Genomic DNA, 24,821 nt, shown 5'->3' with positions numbered 1-24,821 from the left:
GACGGCTCGCGGGACGACCGGAATGGAGGTGACAGCGGTAACGGGCCTTTGTGGCCCGCTGCAGCTGGGACTGTAACATGGTGTCAAAATGGGGCCTATTGCATTTGGACTCAGTGGGCTGTTCTGTGCATTCTGTACTAACCGTGCAATTGTGCTAATGTATGATGATATACTTGCTGATCTGTACGCAAACAGAGTATTTCACTGTACCTTGGTGCATGTGATAATAAAGAAGGCATTGGGAGAGGAGTGCTCCTCGCTGCCTCTCAGTCTTTGAAAAGACCCCTCCAGGTTTGCTCCTCTGTAGAGTGGGCCTTTAGGTGTTGAGCCTTAAATGTATCAAAGAATCTCAACCAGTTATCATTAACAGAGAAGGACACAAAGTGCTGGAGGAACTCAGCGGGTCAGGCAGCATCTCTGGAGAACATGGCGAGGCAGTGTTTCAGGCTGGGACCCTTTAGTTTAGTTTAGTTTAGAGATGCAGTGCGGAAACAGGCCCTTCGGCCCATCAAATCCACGCCGACCAGCGATTCCTGCACACTAACACTCTCCTACAACTTGCAATTATACCAGGCCAATTAACCAACAAACCTGTACGTCTTTGGAGTGTGGGAGGAAACTGGAGATCCTGGATACAGTTTTGGTTTCCAAGTCTGAGGGAAGACATTCTTGCCATAGAGGGAGTACAGAGAAGGTTCACCAGACTGATTCCTGGGATGTCAGGACTTTCATATGAAGAAAGACTGGATAGACTCGGCTTGTACTCGCTTGAATTTAGAAGATTGAGGGGGGGATCTTATAGAAACATACAAAATTCTTAAGGGGTTGGACAGGCTAGATGCAGGAAGATTGTTCCCGATGTTGGGGAAGTCCAGGACAAGGGGTCACAGTTTAAGGATAAAGGGGAAATCCTTTAGGACCGAGATGAGAAAAACATTTTTTACACAGAGAGTGGTGAATCTCTGGAACTCTCTGCCACAGAAGGTAGTTGAGGCCAGTTCATTGGCTATATTTAAGAGGGAGTTAGATGTGGCCCTTGTAGCTAAATGGATCAGGGGGTATGGAGAGAAGGCAGGTACAGGATACTGAGTTGGATGTTCAGCCATGATCATATTGAATGGCGGTGCAGGCTCGAAGGGCCGAATGGCCTACTCCTGCACCTATTTTCTATGTTTCTATGTAAAACCCACGTGGTCATGGGGAGAATGTACAAACTGTACAGACAGCACCCGTAGTCAGGATTGAACCCGGGTCTGTGGCGCTGTAAGGCAGCAACTCTACCGCTGCACCACTGTGCCACCCTTCTTCAGTCTCAACTCGACACGTCACCAATCCACGTTATCCAGAGATGCTGCCTGACCTGCTGAGTTACTCCAGTCCTCTTCTCCTTTTGTGTATGCAGTTCTTTGTTTCTACATCATTGACAGTGAGTTGTATTATCTCCTGCATTCTTTCCACCCACATTCTCTTTCCTATGTCACACATTTCTTGTTAGTACTCATCCTTCTGGTACCCGTGGAGGTGTTTCCTCCCACTGAGATGCGATGGTATTTCCAAAGAAAGAACGCACTTAACTAGTTAGCTCCTGAACCTACACACAAAGTGGTCGAGGAACTCAACAGGTCAGGCAGCATCTGGGGAGGGTGGCTGTAAGGAGTTTGCATGTTTTCTCTGTGACTGCTCAGCTTTCCTCCGGGTACTCTTGTTTCCTCCCACATCCCAAAGGCGTGTGCGGGTTGATAAGTTAATTGGCCATTGTGAATTGTTAACATCCTGTTAAGTAAAAATTGAGGGACAGTTTCTTCCCAGCTGTTATCAGGCAACTGAATCATCCTACCACAACTCGAGAGCAGTCCTGAACTACTATCAACCCCATTGGATGCCCTCAGACTGTCTTTGATCAGACTTAACCAGCTTAAAGGGCCTGTCCCACTGTATGAGGTGATTCAAAGGTTCACCCGAGTTCTCCCCTGATTCGAGCTCGTGTAATGTACGTAGGAGCTCGTGGATGTCACGTAGCGGCTCGTACGAGTAACGGTAGGTACTCGGGAAATCCGGTAAACTCGTGACGTTTTTTCAACACTGTGAAAAATGTCCACGAGTAAAAAAATACCCGCGATGAAAAAAATTGTTACATTTTACTCGTGCGAGCCCCTACGTACCCGCTACGTACATTACATGAGCTCGAATCAGGGGAGAACTCGGGAGAACTCTTGAATTACCTCGTACAGTGGGACAGGCCCTTAACTTGCACTAAATGTTATTCCTTTATCATGTTTCTTTTCATGGTGAATGTCTCGATTGTAATCCTGTATTGTCTTTCTGTTGACTGGTTAGCACGCAACAAAAGCTTTTCACTGTAGCTGGGTATATGTGGCAATAAACTAAACTGAAACTGAAAGCTATTGTAGTTTAAGTTATCAGGTTATCCTAATAAAAAAAATAATAGCATGACTGGTCATTTCATGCCTTGATTCACCAGATGGCATGCAAGGATTTCCCTGCTAAATCCCAAGGCAAACAGCACAGAAATAAGATTCTACACAGAGAACACATTGCCAGGGGTGGTGGTGGTGGAAGCAGATATGACAGTGGCGTTGAAGAGGCTTTTAGAAAAGCACCCGGAATTGCAGAGAAACAGAGGGATACGGATCACGTGCAGGCAGAGGAGATGTGTGCTGGAATACGGGGGGAAGCAATGAGAATGTGGGGAGGATAGAAACCGTTGGGTTGATGTAGTATGAGTGTAAATGGGTGGTTGATACGAGCCCCATCTCACCCACATTTGTTTCCTATTAATTGTTCTGACCGCACTGCAGCATAATAGAAGATCAGTTTCCATGCTGATCCTCGCAAAGGGAGATAAGAAAGGTGGCTTCAACGTGCAGGGAAGGCGGGTTGAAAAGAATAAAGAGAGCACCTGTAGTAGCGTGATGTGAGATCGGATAGATAGATAGATAGATCCTTTAATAATCCTTTACAGGAAATTATAGTGCCACAACAGATTCAAGACAGACATAACACCACACATTCCTCAGATAACTTCCATACTTAATAAGTTAAAATAGAATGAATGAATACTAAAAAAGTGCAAAGTTATTTTTGTGCATTGTAAAACCTTATAGCAGCTGGTATACAAGACTTCCTATATCTCTCAGTTTTGCACATTGGTGCAATCAGTCTCTGACTGAAGGTGCTGCTCTTGATCACCTTCAGGGCGTGGAGTGGGTGAGTGGGGTTGGTCATTATTGAACCCAGTTTGTTCAGAGTGGGTTAATTGGGACATTTCAAGGGTGATTCTGCTTCAGTGGCCATGTTAGAGGTTGTCATTTACAGAGCTGTGGGGCGTACTCAGCAGGTCCGGCTGTACAAATGAAAACTCACCCTGGCTTCACTTGAGCATTGCGTGTCACGCTGTTACTCCATTAGAACGATGAATAAAAATAAATGTGTGAGTGGGCTCTGGGAAAGATGAGTGTTGGTTATCTTAGAAAATTACTCTGGACTTTCCAGATTTGTTTCGAAACAATATGCAGAGCAGATTGTACCCACATGTATAGTTTGCAACATGTTCATACATTCAACCATAAATTAGTGAAAACATGCTAACCTAGCTTTAATGGGTTCCAATGGAGTCATGGTTAGAGGTGGGGGCAGCACAATGGCGTAGCTGCTACCTTACAGCGCCAGAGACCCAGGTTCGATCCTGACTACGGGTGCTGTCTGTACGGGATTTGTACATTCACCCTGTGACCACGTGGGGTTTCTCCGGGTGCTCCGGTTTCCTCCCACACACCAAAGATGTACAGGTTTGTAGGTTAATTGGCTTCAGTAAAAATTCTAAATTGTCCCTAATGTGTAGGATGGTGCTACTGTACAGGGTGATCGCTGTCGGTGCGGACTCGATGGGCCGAAAGGCCTGTTTCCACGCTGTATCTCTAAAGTTCAAAAGTCTAAAGGTAAATAAATATTAAAACCCTGCCAAAATAGAGGGCACAGGCTTATGGCAAGAGGAGAGATTTAAGGTGGGCCTCAGGGCCAACCTTTCCACTCAGTGGAATATTTTCATTCACTTCACTCGGGAATGAGTTGTCAGAGGAAGTTACAGAGTGGACAATTACAGTTTTTAGAAAACAATTGGAGAGATATATAGATAGGAAGGGTTTAGAGGGCTGTGGGCAATTGGGACCAGCACAGTATGCCCACTTGGTCAGCATGGACACGTTGGGATGAAGGGCCTGATTCTGTGATGTGCAGCTCTTTGACTCCAACTTTTGTTTTCATGAACTCTCTTGAATTTATCTGTATTTTCAAACCATGGACCGAGTGATCACATGGCCAGGCTGGAACGTCGTGCTCGTCTCTGGTCATTTTGAAAAGAGATAGTCAGGAGCGGAATTCCTTGTTCTTGAGACGTGAATTATCAGAGGAGATTGGGAAAACTTGGAGCTTCCCAGCTTTGAATGGAAGTGACTGAAAGATGATGACATGGCGGTATCATAGACCAGCATCTCCAGTTCTTTCCTACATAACTTAAGGGCCTGTCTCACTTGGATGACCTAATCCACAAGTTTAAAAGACCCTAGACAAGTTGAAAAAATTGTCAAGATCGTGTTGCCTCGCCGAAGTAAAAGACCTCCTACGACTATGTCTATGACCTCCTACGACTATGCCTTTGACCTCATACGACTATGTCTACGACCTCCTACGACCCCCCTCGACCTCAGTCTTCCACACCTAAGACAACTACGACTAACTACGAGTGGAAAATGATCACATGATGGAATGGTCATGTTTGCATTATTTATCTCGGGCCAGTTGCCGACCTACGACTTCCTACGATTATCTACGACTACCATCACGACCTACTTACAAGTAAAAAGTATCGATTTTTTCTCGTGAACATTTTTATCAGGCTGGAAAAAACGCCGCAACCTACTTGAGGCCACGAGTACGCGGAGACCACTCACGAGCATGAGGAAGAGTTACGAAGACCTCCTACGACCTCATGGCGACCATGCTGCGAGTATGAGTCAAGGGCAAACTCGGCAGAGGTCGCCAATTAGGTGGTGAAATTGGGACAGGGGCGTTAGAAACAACATGGTGACATTAATGTTGCCATTTCTAGTATTCCTGGATGGATGATTGGCTTTCTTCCCCTACGATTGTCATGCCTTGATAGATATAATTGTTTATAAGCTACAAAATAATTAAACTACAACAAAAGATAAGTTTGCTTTATGAAGTAATTGGGGATGGATGCACTCTGTCTCCTTATAATTAGATCTAGAAAATTAAATCAGGAAATGTTGCGAAACGTATATCAGCTCAGTTCATAGTTTAGCATTTCAAAATAAAGGTTAGCAACTTTGTTAACAAAACAGAAAAATAATCAATTTTCAGATATCAACTAATCTTTTGTGCATGATTCTTATGTTCTAATTTTGTTTTAGATATGTAAATAAGAACGAGACTTGCCACCCATTCCCTTCACCATGTTCTAGTCTCTAACTTGGGATGATACAATGGCACAGCAGTAGAGTTGCTGCCTCACACTGCCAGAGACCCGGCTTTGATCATGACTATGGCTGCTGTCTGTACAGTGTTTGCACGTTCTCCCTGTGACCGCGTGGGTTTCCTCCCACATTCCAAAGTCGTGCGGGTGTGTAGGTTAATTGGCTTCGGTAAATCATCCCAGGTGTGTAGGATAGAGCTAGTGTACGGGTCAGCGCGGACTCAGTGGGCCAAAGGGCCTGTTTCCACGCTGTACGTCTAAATGAAACAACAAATCTGTTGCTTGACTCCATTTGCCAAATCTCCTTCAATTATTCAGCTCCTAAAATGAACGTTAAAAAAAACAAGCCTGCCTATCAATTTCAAACAATCACGTACAAGAAAACAAGCCCCTGCTTCATCTTCTCTTGTAGTGAGACAACATTCAACAAATGATGTTCACTCACGGCAGTGTAAAAGGAAATTCGACATATGCTCAGCCGGTAAGTGGGACGGGAAGGACACACCGTTGAGAGAAGGTTATAATAGGTCTCTTCAGTGGGAATGTGAAAGCACAGAATTCCTTTGTATAATCTCATCATGGATATCTCAAATAACTTTTTCTGTCTCTCTGCCCCTTTCAGGCTGAATTAGAACGCTGCAATTTGCAGATGACAGGAGCTGTCATTGTTGATCCTCCCTTGTTTCACCGAGCTGTAGTCACCGGCTAGCTCCTGCTCCTGCTCCTAATCCCCAAGGAAGAGCCACAGTTTCCAGAAATACCACTTGCACGATTTAGGTCATTTTTAATTAATTAAACTGTGCTAACACATGACAATAACCAGAACAGCATATTAATCATCTGATACCATGAACTGTAGCCATTTAATTTATTCATATGTATAAATGAAAGTGCGGAGTGATTAAATTAAATTTTTTTGAACAGTGATTGTGCCACATCCCATGCAGTTAAAGATTATTAAAGATTCAGCCTTGAGGAAACACAGGTCGTTTGCTTATGCTTCATTAACTCTATACTTCAACCATATTACAGAGCTTCTTGTTGGTAGGTCATGTCAGGCCTTATTAGCAAAAGAAAACACGCAAGCTCAACTTAGGGCTGCATGGTAGCGCAGCAGTAGAGCCACTGCCTAAAGCCCCTGTCCCATTTACGTGTCCTTGGCACGCTAATTAGGCAACCTCGTGGTCGCGTTGAGGCTCGACGGTCCCGCGAAGGTCGCGCGCTACTTCATGCGTTCGCACAGCCGTCTGGTGCGCGTGACTTCATTGAAGATAGACACAAAAAGCTGGAGTAACTCAGCGGGACCGGCAGCATCTCTGGAAAGAAGCAATGGGTGATGTTTCTGGTCGAGACTCTTCTTCAGACTGAAAGAAGGGTCTTGACCCGGGATGTCATCTATTGCTTCTCTCCAGAGATGCTGCCGGTCCCGCTGAGTTACTCCTGCATTTTTTGTCTATCTTCAATTTTCTCTGGGAGTAGAAATGGGGGCGGATCCGGACCGCAACGGCCGTTAACCCAGGCCGAGCTTGACAATCGTTTGCCTGCTTCTGCTGCTGTTGGAGGTGAGACGTTGCGTCGCGCCAGGGTCTTGGGCCTGTCTCACATTGGCCTTCAGTTACGCAACAGGCCGTTGGCGCGCGAAGATTTTGTTCGCTACAAAATTTCGGAGCGCCGCGCGATGTCGCGCACAACTCCATACCCCTCCGCGCTTCTCAATGGGACCGGCCCCGCGCGGCTACACGATGCCCGTGCGTCTCAACGCGACGACAAGGTCGTGTAATTTGCGTGCTTAGGACACGTAAGTGGGACAGGGCTTTTATAGCACCAGAGACCTGGGTTCCATCCTGGCTAAAGGTGCTGTCTGTACGGAGTTTGTGCGTTCTCCCCGTGATCTGCGTGGGTTTTCTCCGAGTTCTTCGGTTTACTCCCACACTCCAAAGATGTACAGCTTTGTAGGTTAATTGGCTTGCTATAATTGCAAATTGTCCCTAATGTGTGTAGGATAGTGTTAATGTGCGGGGATCGCTGGTCGGCGCGGACTCGGTGGGCCGAAGGGCCTGTTTCTGCGCTGTATCTCTAAACTAAAAACTAAACTAAACTTACCCTTCTGCCGTGGAGTGGAATAAACATGTAGTCACACCTCATAGTGACGAACCCCATCACCAATGTGCAATACTTCCCAAACCACCAGCTTACAGAGTTGCCAGTGCTGGAGATGTGCATGTCCCTGCTCTGGAGCATTGCAATTTAACTTTGGAAAGCACACCACAGACAAGGGGGCAGGGCACATAATGTCCCACCTTGGAGGGATTTCATAATGCCTTTAATCTTTTTGAGTTGTCACTCGTATTCCTTGGAACTCCCCCACTGTAATTTTCGGTTTGGTGTTATTATTATTATCTTGTGTACAGTGAAAATAAATTCATACAGTGCATAACACTGCAGAAACTACAGCTATCCTCTTACAATTGTCTTTTAATTTCTGGGAAGAGCCATAGTTATAAGAGCGTGGAAACAGGCCCTTCAGCCCAACCTCGCCATGCCGACCAACATGCCCCATCTACACAAGGTCTTTTAAAGGTAATGTTAGTACCTGCCTCAGCTACTTCCTCCGGCAGCTCGTTCCATATATATACCAAGCAACCTTTGTAGAAAAGGGCTGCCCCTCAGGTTCCTGTTACATCTTTCGCCCCATCACCTTAAAACTATGTCCTCTGGTTCTTGATTCCCTTACTCCAGAAAAAAGTCTGTGCATTTACCCTATCTATTCCTCTCATTATCTTACACACCGCTACAAAATCACCTCTCAGCCTCCTGAGGTCCAGGAAACAGTCCTAGCCTGGTCAACCTCTCTATAAGATCATCGCTTGTCCTCCTGCACTTTGTATTGCATACCATTCTAACAGATCAGATAATACTATACATAACTACCATCAAATCAAACTCAAATTCAATAGATAGAGCAAAGATGAAGATACAGAGTGCAGGATATAATTCTTTTGGACAGATACCATACATGGATTGGATAGGTTTAGAGGGATATGGGCTAAATGCATTGTATTGCATCAGTTCCATAGACAAAGTCTATTTTTTTACAATGGGTTAGAAGTGAATCGGACAGTACACTAGTTTATTGAAGGACCGTGAGGTGGAGATTATACCCATACATCCTTTAATGGCATAGAGCAAGGCCACTTGGCCCGTCGAATCTATGCTGGCTCTCAGAGCAATCCCATCAATTCCATTCACCCACTCATTTATCTCAATCCCGTACTCCTGTTTAGGGCTGCCTAAGGTGTGAGCAATGATAGAAATAATCGACATGCCCATCATGGATGTGGCTGATATTATAGAACACAGAACATAGAAACATAGAAAATAGGTGCAGGAGTAGGCCATTTGGCCCTTCGAGCCTGCACCGCTATTCAATATGATCATGGCTGATCATCCAACTCAGTATCCTGTACCTGCCTTCTCTCCATACCCCCTGATCCCTTTAGCCACAAGGGCCACATCTAACTCCCTCTTAAATATAGCCAATGAACTGGCCTCAACTACCTTCTGTGGCAGAGAATTCCACAGATTCACCACTCTCTGTGTGAAAAATGTTTTTCTCATCTCGGTCCTAAAAGACTTCCCCCTTATCCTTAAACTGTGACCCCTTGTTCTGGACTTCCCCAACGTTGGGAATAATAACCTAGCCTGTCCAACCCCTTAAGAATTTTGTAAGTTTCTATAAGATCCCCCCTCAATCTTCTAAATTCTAGTGAGTACAAGCCGAACAGTACAACCCAGGAACTGCCCCTTCAGCCCACAATGTTTGTGCCGAACATGATGCCAATTTAAACTGATCTCATCTGTCCGTACATGATCCATATCGCTCTATTCCCTGCACTTCAATGTGCCCATCTAAAAGCCCATAAACACCACTATCGTATCTGCCTCCACCAGCGCCCACCAGGCAATACTGGCAGCGCCATGTTTCTTATGTAAGCACAGAACCGGTTTAGGTCATAAGGTCATAAGTGATAGGAGTAGAATTAGGCCATTCGACCCATCAAGTTTACTCCACCATTCAATCATGGCTGATCTACCTCTCCATCCTAACCCTATTCTCCTGCCTTCTCCCCATAACCTCTGACACCCGTACTAATTACGAATCCATCTGCTGTACCTCTGCCTTAAAATTATCCACTGTCTTGGCCTCCACTGCCTTCTGTGGGAAATGATTCCACAGATTCACCACCCTCTGACTAAAGACATTTCTCCTTATCTCCTTCCTAAAAGAACATTTGGTCAAAGTTTGGTGCTTCCAGTGATGTTTTGCACTCCTAGAAGGTTTTCATTTGGAAAGAAATCTGCAGTCTGATCTATCGTACTTTTGTTGTTTTGCCAAAGGGAAAATGGTGCATTTGCTTTCTACAGTAAACAAGGTATCGCTCACGTCCTTGTTAGTTGTGTCCTGTTGACAGACTGAGGTCTTTTGGGCAAGCTGGACGAAGCAGGAGGCACAAGTATTGAGTGCTATAGTAACCTTGGCAGCCATTTTGGAAGACTGGCCTGAGATTAATACATCCCGTTAAGAAAGATTCAGGGACAATTTCTTCCCAACTATTATCAGGCAAATGAATCATCCTACCAACAACTAGAGAGTAGTCCTGAACTACTATCTACCCCATTGGAGACCCCATGACTATCTGTCCTGGGCCTCCTACATGGCCAGAGTGAGTCCCACCGCAAATTGGAGGAGCAGCACCTCATATTTTGCTTGGGTAGTTTACACCCCAGCGGTATGAACATTGACTTCTTCAATTTCAGATAGTCCTTGCTTTCTCCCTCCTTCCCCTCCCCCTCCCCTTCCCAGCTCTCCCACAGCCTACTGTCTCCGCCTCTTCCTTTCTTTTTCCCGCCCCCCCACCACCTCCCCACCACATCAGTCTGAAGAAGGGTCTCGAACCGAAATGTCGCCTATTCCTTCGCTCCATAGATGCTACCTCACCCACTGAGTTTCTCCAGCATTTTTGTTTACCTTCGATTTTTCCAGCATCTGCAGTTCTTTCTTAAACACTATAACTATCTTTGATCGGACTTTACTAGCTTTACCTTGCACTAAACGTTATTCCCTTATCATGTTTCTATACATTGTAAATGGCTGGATTGTAATCAAATATTGTCTTTCTGCTGACTGGAGAGCACTGTGGTTAGGAGGGAGAGATACATCAGCCACGATTGAATGGCAGAGTAGACTTGATGGGCCGAATGGCCTAATTCTACTCCAATCACCTTATGACCTTATGAGTACTCAACAAATGCTTTTCACTGTAGCTGGGTACACGTGACAATAAACTAAACTGAACTGAAACAGAAAGCTATTGTGGTTTAAGTTATAAGGTTATCCCAATAAAAATAATAGCATGGTAGACAAAAATGCTGGAGAAACTCAGCGGGTGAGGCAGCATCTATGGAGCAAAGGAAATAGGCAACGTTTCAGCCGAAACGTTGCCTGTTTCCTTCGCTCCATAGATGCTGCCTCACCCGCTGAGTTTCTCCAGCATTTTTGTCTACCTTCGATTTTCCAGCATCTGCAGTTCCTTCTTAAAAATAATAGCATGTCTAGTCATTTCAAGTTTTAATTCACCAGATGGCATGCAAAGATTTCCCTGCTAAATCCCAAGGCAAACAGCACAGAAATAAGATTTTACACAGAGGGTGGTAGGTGTCTGGAACACGTTGCCAGGGGAGGTGTTGGAGGAAGATAAGACAATGGCATTTATGAGGCTTTTAGATAAGCACCTGGAATTGGAGGGGACGAGGGATATGGATCACTTGCAGGCAGAGGAGATTAGTTTAACTTGGCATCATGTTCAGCACGGACATTGTGGACCAAAGGGCCTGTTCCTGTGCTGGACTGTTCGATGATCTAGATTCATTCTTATGAGCTTTCTCCCATCATCCTACTGAGAGGGAGTTAGCAATGTTTCCATTCTGGGTTGAGATACAGTATGCGAGCAGCCAGCTCTGCCTTGACTTCAAGCAGCTTTCAATTCCCTGCCCACTGAGTCTGTACTGAGTGAGCAGCAGAGCACATGATGAGAACATGCCTATCTATTCTTTCAATGTAACCATCTAAAAGATGGTTAGAAGAGGTGTAGGTGTGTGAAGATGCACTCCTCCGGATTCAGGGACAGTTTCTTCCCAGCTGTTATCAGGCAACTCAACCATCCTCGGGACAACATCAACTCGGGACGACAGATGGCACAATGGGCTAAGTGTTCGGCTGGCAACCGGAAGGTAGCCGGTTCGACTCCCGCTTGGAGTGCATGCTGTCGTTGTGTCCTTGGGCAAGACACTTCACCCACCTTTGCCTGTGTGTGAATGTGTGTGAGTGATTGGTGGTGGTCGGAGGGGCCGTAGGCGCAGATTGGCAGCCACGCTTCCGTCAGTCTGCCCCAGGGCAGCTGTGGCTACAGAAGTAGCTTATCACCACCGAGTGTGACTGAGGAGTGAATGAATAATGCGATGTAAAGCACCTTGAGTATTAGAAAAGCGCTATATAAATCCCATCCATTATTATTATTATTATTATTATTATCCTATCAGCAACTAGAGAGCGGCCCAGAGCTACCATCTCCTTCATTGAAAACCCTCGGACTATCCTTTGTCGGCCTTTGCTGGACTTTATCTTGCGCTAAACATTGTTCCCTTTATCATGTATCTGTACACAGTGTATGGCTGGATTGTAATCATGTATTGTCTTTCCGCTGACTGGTTTAGCACGCAACAAAAGCTCTTCATTGTACATCGGTACACGTGACTATAAACTGAACAAAACTATTATCAGGGATAAGAATACTCGGAAATGGAACATATTCTTATAATGGAACATATTCTTATTACAGTCAGGGTCAGTATTAGCATCGGCCAATCAATCTGAGTGGGTGCGACCATGCATTCGCCCTGCCTTCAGTCTCCCTCGTGCCTGAGAGGGTCTGACACACATTGGGCATTTCTGTGCAAGCTTGATACAATCCTAACTCATTTTGTCACTGGGCGGCACAAGAGCTCAGCGGGTAGAGCTGCTGCTTCACATTGCCAGAGACCCGGCTTTGATCCTGACCTCTGTGTGGACTTTGCATGTTTTCCCAGTGACCGCGTGGGTTTCCTCCGGGTGCTCCGGTTTCCTCCCGCATCCCAAAACCATACGGGTTTTAGGTTAATTGGCTTGTTTAGAATTGGCTCTAGCGTGTAGGGAGTGGATGAGAAAGTGGGATAACGTAGAACTGGGATGAACGGGTGATCGATGGTCAGAGTGGATTCAGTGGGTCGAAGGGCTTGTTCCCATGCTGTGCAAGTTCAATCAATCAAGGACATGGCTGGGAGGCCGTGTTGTCACTGTATGGACCAGTTCACAACCAAGGCTTCACCCCTAATCTTTCATCGGAATAACCAAATTAAGGGATATGGGGAGAAAGCAGGAACGGGGTACTGATTTTGGATGATCAGCCATGACCATATTGAATGGCGGTGCTGGCTCGAAGGGCCGAATGGCCTACTCCTGCACCTATTTTCTATGTTTCTATCAACGCTAGTGAACATGGATTTGATTTTAAACAGGAGCATCATGGTGAAAAAATATTTCCAGACATCAAAAGAACAATCAGCCAACAATGTTGCTAACATAATGTGTTTCGTATGCAATGTGAAATTGGGTTTTGACAAGAAAGCTTCTTTACAAACAGCAGCAATTGATATCTTGGTCTCATTAGCAGATGACAAACACACAATGCTTATTGTTACATATTCAATCATACCTATTCCTTTATTCTTTGAGTCTTTTTCACACCAGTGCACACAATACTCTCTTGCATAATACCTGCATCTTTTTTCTACAAAGCTCTGGGAAAAGCCTACTTTATGAATTTTGCTACTTGACAGAAGGTTAACGTTAATGTTTCTTTCAAGAAACAGAATCACACAGACTAAGTGTTGAAAAACAAATGTATCCAAAGCAAATATCAGTGATGTGGAGAAAAAACAAATCACTGTGCTTTTCCGAAGCTCTTAAAATAATAAAGTTGAATTGATGTTTGCGACTGGGTTTCAGGCGGTAGTTTGTGTCTTTATAAGTTGCTTAGAGACTGAAGCATGTATTTAATTATTAATCTTCTGGAAAACCGTTTTCAGTCGTGGCAAAGAGTGCACATTGGCAAATTGTTTACCAATGCTAATGACTAGTTAGGGTGAACGCCAAGGGGCTCCAATTATTTCTAACTATTACTAGTGCTCTGATTGTTTCTAATGTGTCAGAGTCAGTAATTAACTTTAGTGACGGAATGGCTGAGACAAAAATTAATAATTGCCTTAAGCTACCTTTACGAGCTGGCCCATGTCAACTGGACTAAGAATATCTTTCTTTCAAGGTTGAGATTTGAGGGATTTAGTTTAGTTTAGTTTTGTCTCCTTTCATTTAGAGATACAGTGTGTAAACAGGCCCATCCGGCCCACCAAGACAATACTGACCAGCGATCACCCATTCACACTAGCTCTATCCGACATACCAGGGACAACTTACAGAAGTCAATTAACTGACCAACCTGCACATCTTTGGAATGTGGGGGGAAACCAGAGCACCCAAAGAAAACCCACGTGGTCACACTGCATACAGACAGCACCCAAGGTCACGTTCGAACTGAGGTCCCTGGCGCTGTGAGGCAGCAACTCTACTGCTGCGCCACCATGCCGTTTAATTTCCATCAACCTCTCAAATGGTTGCATTTTGGGACCAGTAGAACTAGTGAAATTTCAATCATTTTCTATTGTAAATTCATAAGCGGACATATAATAGTGGGTTGAATATAGTCCAGCTGTGATATCATCTTAAACTCATCATCTAGATAAGTGCTAAACAATATTTAAAGGTATTATTTCAACTGTTTCTATTCTATGGAAAGTAATAGCAAGATTATTGATTGATTGAACTATGCAGCACAGAAACTGGCCCTTTGGCCCATCAAGTTCATGCCGACCATTGATCACCCATTCACACTAGTTCAGGGTTTCAGGGTTTCCTTTATTGTCATTCAGACCGAAGTCTGAACGAAATTTCGTGTTCCAATAAAGTTCCATGTTATCCCACTTTTGCATCCACTCTTTACACACTAGGTGCAACTTTACAGACCAATTAACCTAAAACCCTGCACGTCTTTGGGATGTGGGAAGAAACCGGAGCACTCAGGGTATATCCACATAGTTACAGGGGCAACGTGCAAACTCCACACAGACAGAACCTGAGCTCAGTAACGAACCTGGGTCTTTGGCATTGTAAGGCAGCAGATCTACCAGCTGCTCCACTGTGCCTTTAACCAATCAACAACCTTTTTTCACTGCTCCAGCAGTCAAGGGCAGCACGGTGGCACAGCGGTAAAGTCGCTGCCTTACAGCATCAGAGACCTGTATTCGATCCTGACCCACAGGCACTGTCTGTATGGAGTTTGCACGTTCTCCATGACCATGTGGGTTTGCTCCAGGTGCTCCAGTTTCTTCCGACACTCCAAAGACGTACAGGTTTGTAGGTTAATAGGCTTGGGTATAATTGTAAAATTGTCCCTAGTGTGTAGGATAGTGCTAGTGTACGTGGTGATCGCTGGTCGGCGCGGACTCGATGGGCTGAAGGGCCTGTTTCCGCGCTGTATCTCTAATTTCTGTAGTCTAAAGGATGCAGTGATATGCCTTGATATTTGGATTGGATTCAATTTATTGTCATTGTCTTCAAGTAAGAGACAACAAAATACTTTTTTGCTTACAGTCATACAAATAAAAAACCCCACAGAACACAGAACACAGTAGTCCACGATATAGACCTTGATATAGACCTTAACATCGGTGGGCTCCATCCCAAGTCCATGTTTCCAAACTGCCTGTGTTATTATGTGCTGCACAACCTCATCATCTTCATAATAACACAAGCAATTTGGCCATTTGACAGACTGAAGAAGGGTCTCGACCCGAAACGTCACCTATTCCTTTTCTCCAGAGATGCTGCCTGACCTGCGAAGTTACTCCAGCATTTCGTGTCTGTTTCATGATCTTCAACTCAGGTTGTTTCCAGCTGAACAATAGGTTTAGATCTGTAGGAAAGAACTGCAGATGCTGCTTTAAACCGAAGATAGACTCAAACAGCTGGAGTAACTCAGCAGGACAGGCAGCATCTCTGGAGAATAGGACTAGGTGACGTATCAGGTCGCGACCCTTCTTCAGACCTGTCGATAGTTATATGCCAAGCTACTTTATGCAAAGAACAGAAACATCTCAAACTCCCACCATATTTCAAGCATCAATGCTGGGTTTAGAAAATGTCAACAAAACCTGATTAAATATGCCTTCAAAGTTCAGTTATGCAAATTTAACTCCAGAATTAAATCCAAACACAAACTAAAGATTTTCTGTCGCTTGAAATTAGAACTCAAGGAAATAAATCTTACACTTATGCTTCCGCCATCGGTGATCATAGTGTCCGTCACACAGCGTGGAAACAGGCCGCTCGCTCCAATGTCCACATCAGCCAACATGTCCCATCTACACTAGTCCCACCTGCCTGCGTTTGGCCCATATCCCTCTAAACCTGTCCCATCCATGTACCTGTTAAGACACACACCCAGGTCTGATCACCCTGCGGTGGGCCTGCCTCGACTGAGGGTGTCTTGTGATAAAAGGCCAAACCACCCAGTGACGTTGAGGTACACAACTGAAGATGTGTCTGATTGGTAGCAAAATCACCTAGTGGTCATCCCCAAGAATACCAAATGTCAATTGTAGTGAAAAACCTTAGGGATTGTAACACCCAGTCCTACTAATCAATATGTTCAAATGTTTCTTAAATGTTGGGATAGTCCCAGCCTCAACTACCTCCTCTGGCAGCTCGTTCCATACACCCATCACCCTTTGTGTGGAAAAGTTACCCCTCAGATTCCTAGTCAATATTTTCCCCTTCAACTTAAACCTATGTCCTCTGGTTCATGATTCCCCAACTCCGGACAAGAGACTCAGCGCATCTACCCGATCTATTCCTCCCATGATTTTATACACCTCTTTCTGATCACCCCTCATTGAGTCCCAGCCTACTCAACCTCTCCCAATAGCTGAGACCCTTGAGTCCCAGCAACATCCTCGCAAGTCATCTCGGTGGCCTTTTCATCTTGACAACATATGATTGCGTGCATTTATAATCAGAACCACACAGGAAGGGGTGGAGCGCGATCCTGCAGCGTTGGACGGTGTTGGACTGCCAGAGGTGAACAGAAGAACAACAAAGTCAACCTACCTTCAGCACGTTTGGGTCGGATGATTTGCACGCCACAAACTCCGACACGTCCGTCACGGTGCTGTCCTCCTCCACCACTATGACTTTGACGGGAACAGCCACCGTTTTGCCGGTGAGGATTGCAGTGTTGAGGATTTCGGTGCTCTGCAAATCAAAGAGTATCAGTTCACATTATTAAGAACCAACATCTTGGTTCAATTGCTTCAGTTATTCCACTGGACTGAACTTCCTTTCTCTCTCCACCCTTGCCAACAGTCTGAAGAAAGATCCCGACCCAAAACGTCACCGATCCATGTTCTCTAGGGCTGCGGCCTGACCCGTTGAGTTACTCCAGCATTTTGTATCTTTCAGAGCAGTCAAACGTTGCTTTCTTATGTATTATTGTTCCTACCTTCAGAGTGCAGAGAAATGCCAAGTCCACATACTGCCAATTTAGTTTGAAATATGCCTTGCACATTGCAAGCATAAGTAAATGATTGTAAGGTGTAATCTGGCGACTGAGCTGGCCAAATAGTAAAGCCACGAATCTTCTCTGCTAACCCTGTTCAAGTACCGACTATGTTTCAACAAGCTTTCAGGAAGATAATGAGAGTCATAGAGTCTATGATTCTGCTTGGTCCAACTCAGGGCGGTACAGTGGCGCAGCGGTTGCTGCCTTACAACGCCAGAGACCCGGGTTCGATCCTGACTACGGCTGGAGTTTGTAAGTTCTCCCTGTGACCACGTGGGTTTTCTCCAGGTGCTCCAGTTTCCACCCACACTCCAAAGACGTACAGGTTTGTAGGTGAATTGGCTTTGGTATAATTATAAAATGGTTCCGAGTGTGTAGGATAGTGTTAGCGTATGGGGTGGTCACCGGTCGAAGGGGACTCGATGGGCCGAAGGGCTTGTTTCCGCACTGTATCTCTAAAATCTAAGGTAAAGTCCAAAGTCCAAAAACTCATCCATGCTGACCAAGTTGTCTAACTCAGCTTGTCTGTGTTTGGCCCTCATTTCCCAAGTGTTTGTAAATGTTATTTAAAACAGCATTATTGCAACCGTCTCATCCTTCCACATACTCACCGCTCACTGTGTGAAAAACCTGCCTCTCAGATCCCCTTAAAATCATTCCCCTCTCACCTTGAATCTATGCCCTCTAGTTTTAGACGTGACTATCCTGGGGGAAAAAATGACCTTATCTACACCTTTATATTATTTTCCTCCATTTAAAATCAAGAGCGAAACCCCCTCAGCCTCCCACTTTCCAGGGAAAAAAAGTCCCGGTCCATCCTCTCCTTATAACTCAAGCCCTCCAGACCCAGTAACATCCTTGTGGATCTTTTCTTCGCCCTTTCCAGCTTAATCACACAGTTCCTACAGCTGATCGGCCAGAACTGCACACGATATTCCAAGTGTGATCTCACCAACATCTTGTACCGTTCATAGAGTCTTACAGCATCGAAACAGGCTCTTCAGCCCACCTTGCCCATGCCACCCAAGTTACCCCATCTCCACTAGTCCCACCTGCCCGCATTTGGCCCATATCCCTCTAAAATGTTCTACCCATGTACCTGTCCAAATGTCTTTTAAATGTTGTATATAGTACCTGCCTTAACTACCTCCTATGGCAGCTCACAGACCCACCATTCACTGAGTGAAAAAGTAGGCTCTAAGGGTTCTTGCCCCTCTCATCTTAACCCTATGTCTCCTGATTCCTTCTCTAGGTAAAAGACTGTACCTATCTTCACCCTATCTGTACCCCTCATAATCTTTTGCACTCTGTAAGATCATCCCTCAGTCTCGCACGTTTGAAGGAATAAAGCTTTCTATTAATTGTTCTATCTGGGGACATAAGACAATAAAACACTCTTGACACTTGATCCTGTCCATAATGTCAGAAAAATATACCACCGTGTTCTCCAAAATTGGAGGGTTCTCTAAATGTCCCTGTAATTTCCTCCATCGAAGACTGGAGAAAACTGCAGCAAATAGTGGATGCAGACCAGACCATCACACAAACCAACCACCCTTCTATTGAGCGAAGGAAATAGGCAACGTTTCGGGCCGAAACCCTTCTTCAGTCTGAAGAAGGGTTTCGGCCCGAAACGTTGCCTATTTCCTTTGCTCCATAGGTGCTGCTGCACCCGCTTAGTTTCTCCAGCACTTTTGTCTACCTTCGATTTTCCAGCATCTGAAGTTCCTTCTTAAACACCCTTCTATTGACTTCATTTGTACCTCACGCTACCTCGGCAAGGCCAGCAGCATAATCAAGGACGAGTCGCATCCTGGCCACTCCCTCTTCTCCCCTCTTCCATCAGGCAAAAGGTATAGAAGTGTGAAAACGCACACTTTCAGATTCAGTTTCTTCTCAGCTGTTATCAGGCAACTGAATCATCCTACCACAACCAGAGAGCAGTGCTGAACTACCATCTACCTCTTTGGTGACCCTCGAACTACCCTCGGGTTATGATGCTGCCTCACCCGCTTAGTTTCTCCAGCATTCTTGTCTACCTTCGATTTTTCCAGCAACTGCAGTTCTTTCTTAAACACTCGGACAATCCTTGATCGGACTTTGCTGGCATTACCTTGCACTGAACATCTTCCCTTATCATGTATCTATACACTGTAAATGGCTCGACTGAAATCATGCATTGTCTTTCTGCTGACTGGATAGCATGAAACAAAAGCTTTTCACTGTATCATGTGACAATAAACTAAACTGAACAGAAGACTTACGTTCCTCAAGACTTCCCCAATTGACAGGATAAGCAGGGATTTACAATTATAAGGAGCTGTGCCAGAATACATCCTGGGAACATACAAATAAATGACTTGCTTTTCTGGGACGCCAGCCAGATGATAAAAGTACCGCTGCTCCATGCAAATTGGAAGCCATGATTGTTACTTTACCACAGTAACTAAACTTTAAAAGTTCTTCATAGGCTGTGGATCTCTTTGGAATGCCAAAAGGGCAGGAGAGGGTGAATAGAAATTTATGTTTTTCTCTCATTTTCATTCATTCCCTCACATTCAACGACAGTTAAGCATAAAACGCTGCCAGGGAAGAATTAGTTTCGAGCACATCACTGCCCTCCAATTGACAGGATAAGCAGGGATGGACAATTATATGGAGATGTGCCAGAATTCATCCTGGGAACATACAAATAAACGACTTGCTTTTCTGGGAAGCCAGCCAGGTGATAAAAGCACGGCTGCATCATGTTCCTGTTTGTTTGGGGAAAGAATTCACAGGTGGCCAGTTGGAAAGCAACAGAGCACTTCTAATACTTTTTTTATTGATGTGTGGAAGCATACACACTCCAGAGTTCAATGCACCAGGGCAGAGGCTTCAGGAGAGACGGGAAAGACTTAAGGGGAACATTAGGGGCAATCTTTTCCTGTATGTGAAATGAGCTGCCAGAGGAAGCTATACTGTATAAGTGGATACAATTGCGACTTTCAAAAGACATTCGGACACATATTTGGATGGGAAAGGTTTAGAGGGCTGGGGGGCAAATACAGGTGACTGGATCAAGCCTTGTACACCAACTTTGTTGGGCCGGGGATGTAGCTCAGTGGTAGAGCACATGCTTTGCATGTCTGTGGCCTCAGGTTCAATCCCCGGCATTTCCACTCATATTCTTACATGAATAGGAAAGGATTAGTGGGATTATAGGGCATACATGGAGTTTAGATGAGGTATCTTGGACAGCATGGACCTGTTTCTGTGCTCTATGACTCTAACTTGGTTGCATCGGCAAGTTGGGCTGAAGGGCCCATTTCTATGCTGTACAGCTCGATAACAGATATGGTGATTTTAGGGTATTACAGGTCACAGAGAAACCATGAGCTCGGCAGATTAAAACTTCACTCACTGGTACTTCCAAATGAGGGGAAGAATGAAGATCAGTTGCATTCTCCTATTTATGCAGTCTTTTAGACACCAGACATCAGATACAGTGTGGAAACAGGCCCCTTCGCTCACCGAGTCCACGCCAACCTCATACACTAGCATTATTCTACTAGGGACTATCAGGGACAATTTACCATCTTTTTATCGAAGCCAATTAACCTGCAAAGGTGCACGTCTTTGGAGTGTGGGAGGAAACCGGAGCACCCGGAGAAAACCCACACGGTCACAGGGAGAATGTATAAACTCCATGCAGACAGCACCCGTAGTTAGGATTGAACCAGGGTCGCAGGCACTGTAATTTGGGTGGTTCAGTGGCACAGCTGGTGGAGCTGCTGCCTCACAGCACCAGATAGCCGTGCTCGGACATATCTTTGGGTGTTGTTCTGTGTGGAGTTTGCACGTACTCCCTGAGACCGCGTGGGCTTGCTCCCGGCGCTCCGGTTTCCTCCCACATCCTAAAGACATGCGGGTTTGTAGATTAATTGTCCCTCAAAAAAATTGCCCCGAGTGTGCAGGGGGATGACATAGAACTAGTGTGAATGGGAAATCGATGGTCGGCATGGACTCGGTGGGCTGAAGGGCCTGCTTCCATGCTGTATCTTTCAGTCGATGCAGAAATCCGAGCCACCTTGCACACATGGGCACTGAACAATGAGAACGCTGCTGAAACTCTCCAGCTGAATTATGCTGCCCTGCCGCATTTAGAATACTCTTAGGGCCTTGGGAAGGTTTGGTGCAAAGGTTCTCTCTGCTGTTGGCAACTTCAGATCACACGTTAGATCAGGAGCCTCTTGAGCTTCTGCAATCCATTATCTAAGGAGGCAGCATCTGAAGTGTGGGAGCACTGTGGTCATGGAGAGCATATTCTTTACAGTCACACAGCGATTCTTGCATCGTTAGAGATATATGCAACGAGCTGGGAATTGTCTCACGCAAAATGTTTTCATGGCAATTTGTAATTACACGGCACAAAAACAATGGATAGTTCACTTGCGGGGCTACGGACTAGTGAATATACTTATGAAACAATTTTACATGTTTCTTTCCAAGATAAACACAAAAAGCTGGAGTAACTCAGCGGGACAGGCAGCATCGCTGGAGAGAAGGAATGGGTGACATTTCGGGTCGAGACCCTTCTACAGACGTTATATGTTTATCTTTATATGTTTCGTTTCTTCTATATTGGAAAATGGAAGCACATCCTAAGATGCAGCAGGATTTGTGAACTCAAATCTAAGTGTCAGAAGAAGGGTCTTGACCTGAAACTTTCTCTCCAGAGATGCTGCCGGACCCGCTGAGTTACTCCAGCACTCTATGTCTATCTTTGGTGTAAACCAGCATCTACAGTTCCTTTAATCACACCCAAGCAACCATTCTTCTTTGAACAAACTTTGAATGTTAGCAGAACTCTAAACCTAGTGTGCATGGTGCTGTTATCATCCTAAACTCCAGGCATTCAGGAGAAGCCTCCAACATGGATCAAGAGGTGATACATGCACTTGTTTACAGCAATGATATTGCTGTAAACTACCCTGGATAAATTCTAGGAGGCCACTGGACAGTATTTATATTAAGGGCTGTCCCACTTGGGCGACCTAAGTGGCGAGTTTTAAAGTGTTTGAAAAAATGACATGTTGAAGACCTCCTTCGACTATGTAGAAGACCTCCTTCGACTATATTGAAGACTAGCTACGACTAGCTACGACTAACTTCGGGAAGATTGGACACCGAATAGTGGAGAGTGAAGACGACCTCCTTCGATCTCCCTTCGACCTCCCTTCGACTATGATGAAGACTATCTTTGACTACCTTTGACTACCCTCGATTACCTACGACTAACATGCCGACCTACTACGACTAAACCTACGAGTAAAAAAAGTATCGATTTTTTCCATGGCGACCATTTCTTTACTCGCGGGCATTTTTTAACATATTGAAAAAAACGCCGCAACCTATCTGAGGCCTCGAGTGCGCGGCAACCACTCTCCTGCATGAAGGAGAGTAACGAAGACCTCCTACGACCTTGTGTTGACCATGCTGCGAGTATGAGTCGAGGGAAAACTCGCCGGAACTCGCGGATTAGGTCGCCCAAGTGGGACAGCCCCTTTAGGAGGGGAAAACAAATAAGGATATCATCCAGTAGAAACGAACAATGAATCAGGATTGTAGACTCGTTAATTTATCATGAGCCAAAATACTTTCATGAAAAAATTGATGATACTGAAGATAAAAAATTTCCAAAGGCCGTCCCAGTGTTCAAAAGGTTGATAACACTGTAGAAACAACAACTATCTTCTTCCAATGCACCCTTATTCTGGGAAGCAATGCACTTAGTTTGGAAAACATGTGCAAGTCAGTCTTCCCAGGAAAGGATAGAGAAGAAAATGATCACAGAAAAAAAGGCGCAAAGTGTTGGAGTAACTCAGCGGGTCAGGCAGTATCTCTGGAGAACACAGAGAGAGTCTGAAGAAGGGTTTCGGCCCGAAACGTTGCCAATTTCCTTCGCTCCATAGATGCTGCTGCACCCGCTGAGTTTCTCCAGCTTTTTTGTGTACCACAGAGAGAGGGTGTTTCGGTTTGTGACCCTTCTTCAGACTTTATACGATCAGTCTGAAGAAGTGTCCTGACCTGAAACGTGACCTCTCCATGCTCTCCAGAGATGCGGCCTGACCTCCTGAGTTACTCCTGCACTTTGTGTCTTTTTTTGTAAACTAGCACATGCAGTTCCTTGTTTCTACAATCATCATGTTTTAAGTAGTTAGCCCAATATCCACTATCAAGAAATTTCTAGAGGCCATAATTAAGATAGAGATTGACTGTGGATCTAGAAAACAATGAGCTGTGTCGGGTTAGGGTAGGACACATTTCACAACCAATCTGATGAATTTTTAAAAAGAGGTTTCGAGATCAGTGTGGTGGATATTGTCTATGAATATTATTTATGTGGAGATCCAGAGGCCATTTGATTAATCCAGGAAAACTATAACTCTTGAAACTAATGGCAAGTTATTGACAAAATTGGGAAACTAGGCTGGGCACATGGACACTGAAAGGAAAGGAATAGAAGCAAGTGTGGCCATTCGGCCCTGTCAAGAGTCAGGTCAAGAGTGTTTTATTGTCATATGTCCCAAAACAAAACAGTGAAATTCTTACTTGCAGCAGTATGGTGGCGCAGCGGTAGAGTTGCTGCCTTACAGCGCCAAAGATCGGGGTTCGATCCTGAGCACAGGTGCGGTCTGTACGGAGTTTGGACGTTCCCCCTGTGACCCGCGTGGGTTTTCCCCGGGTGATCGGTTTCCTCCCACATTCCATAGCCCTACGGGTTTGTAGGGTTAATTGGCATGGGAAAATTGCAAATTATCCCCAGTGTGTGTAGGATAGTGTCAGTGTGCAGGGATCACTGATTGGGCCAAAGGCCCTGGTTCCATGCTGTCTAGCTAAATTAAGCTTAACTAAGCAGAAAAAATATGTAAACATAGTACTCTGTAAAACCCATAATTAACAACAATAAGTTCAGTATATATGAAATAAAAGATAAATAAATAGTCAAATCAATAATTAATAATAGTGCACATCTGCACTGCCATTCAGTAACATTTTTGCTGATATTTTTCCCAAATCCACTTTCTTGTAGCAAATTCACTAACTCAGGAGATAACTCTGGATGCTGGCGTAAGTGGATATCAGGATGATATCAGGATGAAGGGTCCCAGTCCTGAAATATAAACGGTTTCTCTTCTCACCGACAGTGCCTGAAGAGCGAGCTACTAGTTTGTAACAAGGATGTATGTCGTGCTCGCACTGTTTATTAATCACTTAGACGACGAGATGTAAAAAACATCCAAGTTGGCCAACGATACAGAGACTGGCACTATTTGTGGGTAGTGTTTGTGGAATCACTCAATTATAAATAGATATTAATGGATTCAGCAAATGGATCTCGTGGCCATTGAGATAAGGCCAACAAAGCAGACAAAGGACTTTCAAAATGCTGAAAGCAACAGCAGCGGAAATTCAAAGAGATGTAAATGATTCATGTCCACAGATCAATAAGACGTCAAGGACAAGAGTAGAAGATAATCAAATAGTCTAAT

At 44.8% G+C, this 24,821-nt stretch overlaps 1 protein-coding gene across 1 annotated transcript in view; it reads right to left on the bottom strand.

Annotated features, from left to right (window-relative positions):
- tmem132c (transmembrane protein 132C) overlaps nucleotides 1-24,821 on the bottom strand; it is an 815,186-nt gene that overhangs the window by 122,554 nt on the left and 667,811 nt on the right. Inside the window, exon 5 of the mRNA XM_033043184.1 lies at nucleotides 16,836-16,979. Coding sequence (XP_032899075.1) covers nucleotides 16,836-16,979 — 144 coding nt within the window. The remainder of the gene's footprint in view (nucleotides 1-16,835; nucleotides 16,980-24,821) is intronic.

The sequence above is a fragment of the Amblyraja radiata genome, chromosome 25, assembly GCF_010909765.2.
Source record: "Amblyraja radiata isolate CabotCenter1 chromosome 25, sAmbRad1.1.pri, whole genome shotgun sequence".
Taxonomy (NCBI): Eukaryota; Metazoa; Chordata; class Chondrichthyes; order Rajiformes; family Rajidae; genus Amblyraja; species Amblyraja radiata.
This window is presented reverse-complemented; position numbering and strand designations above follow the sequence as displayed.